This window comes from Mandrillus leucophaeus, unplaced genomic scaffold (genome assembly GCF_000951045.1).
Source record: "Mandrillus leucophaeus isolate KB7577 unplaced genomic scaffold, Mleu.le_1.0 Scaffold122, whole genome shotgun sequence".
In the NCBI taxonomy this organism is placed as follows: Eukaryota; Metazoa; Chordata; class Mammalia; order Primates; family Cercopithecidae; genus Mandrillus; species Mandrillus leucophaeus.
The window spans coordinates 3,486,302-3,494,643 of record NW_012100543.1 but is presented as its reverse complement, the minus strand read 5'-3'; the positions used below and the strand labels follow the sequence as shown (position 1 = coordinate 3,494,643).

Below are 8,342 nucleotides of genomic sequence, written 5' to 3'. Positions count from 1 at the left end.
CACTGCATACAAAAGTTTTGTTTACACTATTGTTGATATTTTGACTTCCTCCCATGAATCATAAATGTTCTTAATGGTATCTAGAATGATGAGTCCTTTCCAGAAGGTTTTCAATTTACTTTGCTCAGATCTATTGAGGAATCACTATGTACAGCAGCTATGGTGTTACGAAATGTATTTCTTAAATAAAAGACTTGAGAGGTAAAATTACTCCTTGATCTATGGGTTACAGAATGGATGTTAGTAGGCATGAAAACAACATTAATCTTCTTGTATATCATATCAGCTCTTGGGTGACCAGGTGCACTGTCAATGAGCAGTAACATTTTCAAAGAAATATTTCTGAGCTGTAGGACTCAATAGTGGGCTTAAAATATGCAGTAATCCATGATGCTATAAACAAATGTGCTCTCATCAGGCTTTGTTTTTCCATTTGTACAGTACATGCAAAGTAGATTGCACAATTCTTAAGGGTCCTAGGATTTTCAGAATGGTAAATAAACATTGGCTTAAAGTCATTAGCTTCATTTGCCTCTAATAAGAGATTTGGCCTGTCCTGTGAAGCCAGGCATTGACTTCTCCTTTCCAGCTATGAAAGTCCTAGATGGTGTCTTCTAATACAAGGCTGTTTTGTCTGTGTTGAAAATCCATTGTTTAGCGTAGCCACTTTCATCAGTTATCTTAGTGAGATCTTCCGGATAATGTGCAGCTTCTACATCAGTGCTTGCTGTTTCACCTTGCACTTCTATATTACAAAGATGGCCTCTTTCCTTCAACCTCATGAACAAACCTCTGCTAGTGTCATACTCTTCTTCTGCAGCTTCCTCACCTCTCTCAGCCTTCATCGAATTGGACAGTTAGGGCATTGCTCTGGATTAGGTTTTGACTTAAGGGAATGTTACGGCTGCTTTGATCTTCTATCCAGACCATTGAAACTTTCTTCATATCAACAATAAGGCTGTCTAATTTTCTTATCATTAGTGTGTTCACTGGAATAGCACTTTTAATTTCCTTCAAGAAATTTTCCTTTGCATTTACAACTTGGCTAACTGGCACAAGAGGCCTAGCTTTTGGCTTATCTTGGCTTTTGACATACCTTCCTCACTAAGCTTAATCATTTCTAGCTTTTGATTTAAAGTGACAGAAATCCTACTCTTCCTTTCACTTGGACACTCAGAGGTCACTGTAAGGCTATTAACTAGCCTAATTTCAATATTGTTGTGTCTCAGGGAATAGGGAGGCCCAAGGGGACAGAGAGAGATGAGGGAATGAATGGCCAGTCAGTGGAGCAGGAAGAACACACACAACATTTGTTAAGTTTGCTGTCTTATATGGGCACCGTTTGTGGCACCCGAAAACAATTTCAACAGTAACAAAGATCACTGATGACAGATCACTACAACAGATTAATAATAACGAAAAAGTCTGAAATATTGCAAAAATTAAACAAAATATGACACAGAGACATAAAGTGATCACACGCTGTTGGATAAATGGTGCTGACAGACTTGGTTGAAGCAGGCTTGCCCTGAACCTTCAATTTGTAAAAAATGCAACATTTGTGAAGGGCAATAAAGTGAACTGCAGTAAAATGAGGTATGCCTGTAAACTCTAAGACCAGTACTTTGCAAAAAACCTTTTAAATACAAATTTCTGAGTAATGATATAAAAATAAATCCTACTGCATCTGGAACAGATTTATGTAGTAACAGAGATTGGGTTTATTCTTCTGCCTGAAACTAAAAAACGAGACAAAATACATAAAACAAGTATTTTCAGACTCTGGCTATCTTCGGGCTCCACATTTAATTCTAGTTCTCTTGCCACTTCCACCACATCTGCAGTCACTTCCTCCACTGAATCCCTCAAAGACATCCAAGGGGGTTGCAATTAACTTCTTCCAACCCCCTAGAACAGGCAGTTCTAGTCAAATGATCTCTGAAAGATAGGAAACAAACACTAAACCCTACCAATGCCCCACATTGCTCTTCACCGAAAGAGGACAAGGGAGTAGAAACCAAAGTAGAGCTGTTGCTCTTGTTTGAGGAGCTGGAGCTGGGAGTCTGGGGAGGCAAAATAAACTTCAGAGGATCTACAAAGGGTTCTGTTCCAGTCTTGAGCTGAGTACTGGTCAGTGCACAGGTGTGAGGACACCATTTGAGGCTGGGAAAAGAAATATTCAAAGGAAATAGAAGTAATTCCGACAGCTCACACGCGACCAGGAATAGTTCATGTTCTTACTGGCTACAGCGAAGACCTCGTGATTCACAAAGTATCGGTAGAGTACTCAGAATAGAACTGCCTCAGAGGTAGGAAAAAATTAGCCCGCAACCAAATGGCTGCTCTAATCTCATCTAACAAGGCTTAAAAGTAGCCTCAAAAGGGTATAAATGGGTCCTATTTAATTCAAGTCCTACTAATATGCCTGTAAAACTGAAAAAGGAATTTCAAAAACTAACCTATGGTTTCACTAAGGAATATAAGAGCTAGGTACTTTTTTTTTTTTTTTTAATTTGTACAGGCTTAAGATGGTAGAATTTTTGGTGTAAAGACAGTTTTAAAAAGCATATTACTGAGGGAATTTGCCTGGAGAAAAACAGAGGCAAATGGAAGGACTAGGGCTGTCTCGGATTCATGTACATTAAAGGGCCATTCCTCCCTATCAACTATCCTCTGTTTATTTCCGTCACTTGTTATCAGTTGGAGTCAATCTATCTCTGTGAGTCTGTACATCTCTGGATATGCTAATATCCAGTTTCCCTAATTCTGTATTCATTTATCCAACCAATGTATATTGGTATGTATCAGGTACGGTTATAGAAACTAGAGATACAGCAGTAAACAAAACAGAGTTTCTGCATTCATGGAGCTACGTCATTCTAGTAGATTACGGTAAATCAACTGAGGTATTACCTTTAAAGTTCCTACCAAATGCTTGTATCCATTAAAAACATGCAATAGCCAAGGGTAAAATAGGCTATTTTAGAACCAATGAGTTCCCTTTCAAAGGACCTATTTAAGCATAAAGGACCTATTAAGCATAAAGAATATCTAACAGAGTGGAACAGTTGGATAAGCTCACTATAAAGAGTCCTGCAGATTCGGAATTGTCTGATTAAATTAGAGAATCCTAAGAACTGAATAACAAAGCAAGCATTAATAGTCTTTGCTATAACATAATTATATAAATAATGTGAAAACAGAGAAACACAAAAATGTACAATACATAGTAATGTTTTCCAATGTACTTACCTTCTAAATTGTTGATATGTTTTGAATCTGTGGTCCATGATTTCTCCCAATAATTTAATAAACTTCTTTAAAGTCCTTACTTTATTATCTAGATCAAGATAGGTCTCTCTTGCTTCTTGGTACTGCCTATTATATAAACAAAATATTACGTAAGAAATATGCCACACGTAAAAAACGTAAGAGTAGAATCTGAAACAGATTTAACTGGGAAGAATAGGGAGGGGCAGAGAGTACTAAGGGGACCTAGCAGCAGTCAATTTCATAAATTTCCAGTGAAATTACACTCCCAGAATGAAAGGGTGGTACGGAATGAGAGAGTACTACCCGGACAGGGAAGGAACAAGGTCCAAGCCCTACAGGAGGCAGAGACAGTGTGTGAACAAGTACCCTGGTGGGGCCTAGAGGCAGCAGATCTTAGAGAATGCCAGCAAATACACACCTTCAAAAAGGGAAGGGGTCACACTGGAAGAAAGGTTTCCTTCAGTAACAGATGCCAATAAAAGAAAAAAAGAACTCAAGCCAGCATTAGAATCCACCCTCCCCTCTCCTAAACAAGGTAAGATCAAAGAGGCAGAGATGGCATGGCTACTCAAAGTGCTATTACAAAAGGCAACAGCCTATTACTGTGGCAAGCCTATAATTGAATTAGCATGAAGGGCAATGCTGGTCGAGGCTCCCACAGCTACCCTTCCCATTCTCCTTCAAATAACTGGTCCAGTAAAATTCAACTAATTAAAAAAATAAGTAACAAAAAATGCTGGCACAGCATCCAGATATTTATGGGGAAAATATGAAGAACAGCAAAACTCTCCTACAGACAAAGAAAACGTATTAGAACAGTGTTGCCACAAAGCAGATGAAAATTATAATTGAACATCATAAATTAAAACGAAAGAGGCCAGGTATATTGGCTCATGCCTATAATCCCAGCACTTTGGGAGGCCAAGGTGAGAGGATTGTTTGAGCCCAGGAATTAGAGACCAGCTTGGACAATATAGCGAGACTCTATCTCTACAAATAATAAAATAAAAATTAGCCAGGTGTGGGGGCATGTGCCTGTGGTCTCAGCTACTCAGGAGGGTGAGGCACAGGATCACCTGAACCCAGAAGTTCAAGGCTGCAGTGAGCCATGATTGTACCACTGCACTTCAGCCTGGGTGACAGAGCAAGAGCCTGTCTAAAAGAACAAAAACAAACAAACACACACAAACATCAGACAAGTGCTCCCAGGAAGGAATACCTCAAAGCAGACAAAAGAACTGAAAGAACAGATAAACAAAAGGAGGTAATAATCAGACAGGAGGAGTAGGTAAAGCAAGAGAATCCACAGACAGGAAGGTAGGAGGGCTAGAACCTCCTCCTAAAAAGAACACACACAGATATGAAGACAAAATGAGAAGACGCATAGGAGAAAAGAGAAACGTGGAAAACACATAGATGGGAAAAAAACATAAATGAGAAAATCAAGCAAAATGAAAAAAACAGACAAAAGGGTTAGACAAAATGATAACCAGAGAAGATATAGATATCCAACATTATAACTAAAGGCCTCAAAAAAAACCAAAACAATGAAACAAAATATTTTAAAGTAAAATTCAACAAAATTTTTAAGAACTAAAAGACTTAAATCTAAATATTGAAAAACAATGTTTAACAATGAAAGAATCACTGAATCACTGAATTCTAACATTCTGGACAAGTTACAGGACATAATAGACAAGCACCAACATAAACAAGATGCTCAGGAGAAAAAGTATGAGCTAAGGATTTTATATTAGGCCAAACTACCCTTCAAACATAAAAGCTAAAGACAAATTCTTATCAACTTATAAAACATAGAAAATATTCATACACGCCATTCTCAAGCCAAAGAGAACAAACAACTTTTCAAATGGCTGCATCGTCATGTGGAAAAAGACAAAACCTATTCCTCACACCGTACATGAGAATAAACTCCAAAAAAAATCGCAGATATCATGTAAAAAATGGACATACAGAAGTACTAAAAAATCATAGGTAATTAGAACATGTGGAAAAAGGAATAAGAAAAAAAACGTAGGTGAATACCTCTATAACCTAGATGCAGAGAAAAGCATTTTAACTATGACCCAAAATCCAGATGTAATCAAAGAATGACAAATTGAACCAAATAAAAATAATCTTTTCATAGCAAAAAACATATATGCAAATTCAAAAAAGAAATCAAGAGAAAAATTTGTAATATTTGGTTAATACTCCTAATACACACATATATGTTAAAAACTTAAACTTTAAGGGGAAAAACACTACAAAAAATAATTTTTAAAAAGAATAGATAATTCACAAGGTATAAAAATGATTCTTAAATATATGAAAAAATGTTAAGTTTTATTCATAATGATGGAATGTAATTAAAGTTACATTAATATACAATTTCTCAGCCATCAGACAGGCACAAATTAAAAAGTTTAACTATACACTATACACTTTGTTGGCAAAGTTGGGGAAAAAGTATCCTCTCTCATACAGGTTGAGCATTCCTAATCCAAAAATTTGAAATTTGGCCAGGTATGGAATCTCACACCTGTAAGCACTTTGGGAGGCAAAGGCGGGAGGATCACTTGAGGTCGAGAGTTCGAGACCACCCTGGCCAACATAGTAAAACTCTGTCTCTACTAAAAATACAAAAATTAGCTGGGCATGGTGGCAGGTGCTGGTAATTCCAGCTTCTTGGGAGGTTGAGGCAGGAGAATTGCTTGAATCCAGGAGGCAGAGGTTGCAGTGAGCCAAGATCGTGCCACAGCACTCCAGCATGGGCAACAGAGTGAGACTGCGTCCCAAAAAGCAAACCAAAAATCTGAAATTCAAAATACTTCAAAATCTGAAACATTTCGAGCACTGATAGGATGCCAAAAGTGAAAAATTCCACACCTGACCTCATGGGACAGGTTGTAGTCAAAATATAGGCACACAATGCAGTTTATTTATTCAGTGTCCCCAAGGGAAAAGAGACCTTCCTAGCCCCCTTCAGCTGTGATATATCTTTTCTGTAACATATATGACATATATACATGCTAGATATATATGTCACATTTTTTACTAAGTACTTACGTGTGAATAAGTGTAAGAAAACGACTGCTTATATAAATTCAGAATCAGGAATGACAGTGATGTCAAACAACCACAGATTGTTTATATGGATGGCTAAGACAGTAACACTTTCACTTTCTAATGATTCAATGTATACAAAGTTTGTTCCATGCACAAAATCATTTAAAAATTACACAAAATTACCTTCAGGCTATGTGTATAAGGTGTATATAAAACATAAATGAATTTTTGTGTTTAGATTTAGGTCCCATCTCCAAGATATCTCATCAATATGCCAATATTCCAAAATCCAAAATCCAAAATACTTCTGGTTCCAGGCATTTTGGATAAGGAATACTCAACCTGTACAATGCTGGCACAAATGCAAAAATGATACACACCCTATAGAGAAGGTTTGAAAATATCTAACAAAACCACTTATACATTTATGCTTCAAACTAGTAAAGTCACTTCTGGAAAATTACTGTGAAGATACAGATTCGAGCACTGATATGATGCCACAAGTGTATCCAATAATACACATACACACAAATGTGCACGCATGTGCAAGATAAGTCATTGCAGCATTATCTGTAACTGCAAAATACTGGAAATAACCAAAATGCACACACACAGAATGATTGGATAAACTATGGTACAGATCAATGTGTGTGTGCAGACTCACAAAACAGAGTACAATGAAGCTGTAAAAAGAATGAGGAAGATCTCAATGAACTGATATAGAGTGATCTTCAGGTATATTGGTGAATGATAAAAGCAAGATGGTTGACTACCTTTCGTGAAAAAAAGCAGAGGAACCATGGGAAAAAGAAAACACATATGAACCTGCTTACTTTCACAAACAAAAAAAAACCATGAAAGATAGAAAATAAAAAAGAACTGGTGCCTATAGGGAGTGGGCAGGAGAAATGGGGTGGAAAGGATGAAAGGTAGAACACGTCCCTGAATATACTTTTGTTTATGGCTTTGACTTGTGAAAACATGTTACTTTCTACATATTCTCCTTGAAGAGAAATTACATAAACAAGGATTAGAGAAATCTAAAATTGAATGCAAACAAAACCAAAAGCATTTCTAAATCAAGACAATAACTACAACAATAAAAACCTAATCCAAATAACTTTAGAACAGAGTAAATTTACTAAATAGTAGAGAAAAAATAATTACAAACACATCTTGAATGTTTTTCAATAATTTTCTTTTTGTAGATATATATTGTGGAACTGAGTAAATATTAACGTTGTTGAGAGCCAGAGTTCCTCCCGTGGAGGAAAAAAAGATAGAAACAAGGAATAGGTTAAGGTTAAAAAGCCCTTTGTGGGATTGGACTGCCACTGGAGACACCAATACAAACTCACATTTTTAGTTCTGTTAACTGAAAGGTACTGGAAGAAATGCTACTCCAGCAAAAATCAGCACCCCTAACATCCAAATTTTGTTTTTAGGTATCATTCCTTAAAAAAAGGAACCAGGGCTCTTTGGAGAAGTGACTGACTCCAAGGCTGGGTCAGGTATAGAATGAGCTTGAAACATTTTGTTATGTCACAAAGTTTAAAAATGCTATTAAAAAAAAAAACAACAAGGAAAGCATGTTAAGAAAATGCAAGAACCAGCTTGAAGAGCCTCCATTTGACCAAAGATGGAACAATTTAAATCTTAAAACAGGCCATGCAGTGGCTCATGCCTATAATCCCAGCACTTTGGGAGGCTGAGGCGGGAGGATCACATGAGCCCGGGAGGCAGAGGTTGCAGTGAGCCGAGATCCTACCACTGAACTCCGGCCTGGACAATAGAGTGAGACCCTGTCTCAAAAAAAGAAACTCTTAAAATAAACCTGGACTATAAACGACTACAGTTCATTGAGTAAAACAGAAGTCTGTAAAATTAAATTAACAAGGAAACTGAATGCAAATAAAAACATTTCCAAATCAAGTCAATTAATAACTGTAACAGTAAAGAGAGAAAGAAAAACCTAATCCAAGTAACTTTAGAACACAGCA

At 36.9% G+C, this 8,342-nt stretch overlaps 1 protein-coding gene across 1 annotated transcript in view; it reads right to left on the bottom strand.

Moving 5' to 3' along the window:
- SMC6 (structural maintenance of chromosomes 6) overlaps positions 1 to 8,342 on the bottom strand; it is a 120,332-nt gene that overhangs the window by 37,334 nt on the left and 74,656 nt on the right. Inside the window, exon 22 of the mRNA XM_011971451.1 lies at positions 3,253 to 3,378. Coding sequence (XP_011826841.1) covers positions 3,253 to 3,378 — 126 coding nt within the window. The remainder of the gene's footprint in view (positions 1 to 3,252; positions 3,379 to 8,342) is intronic.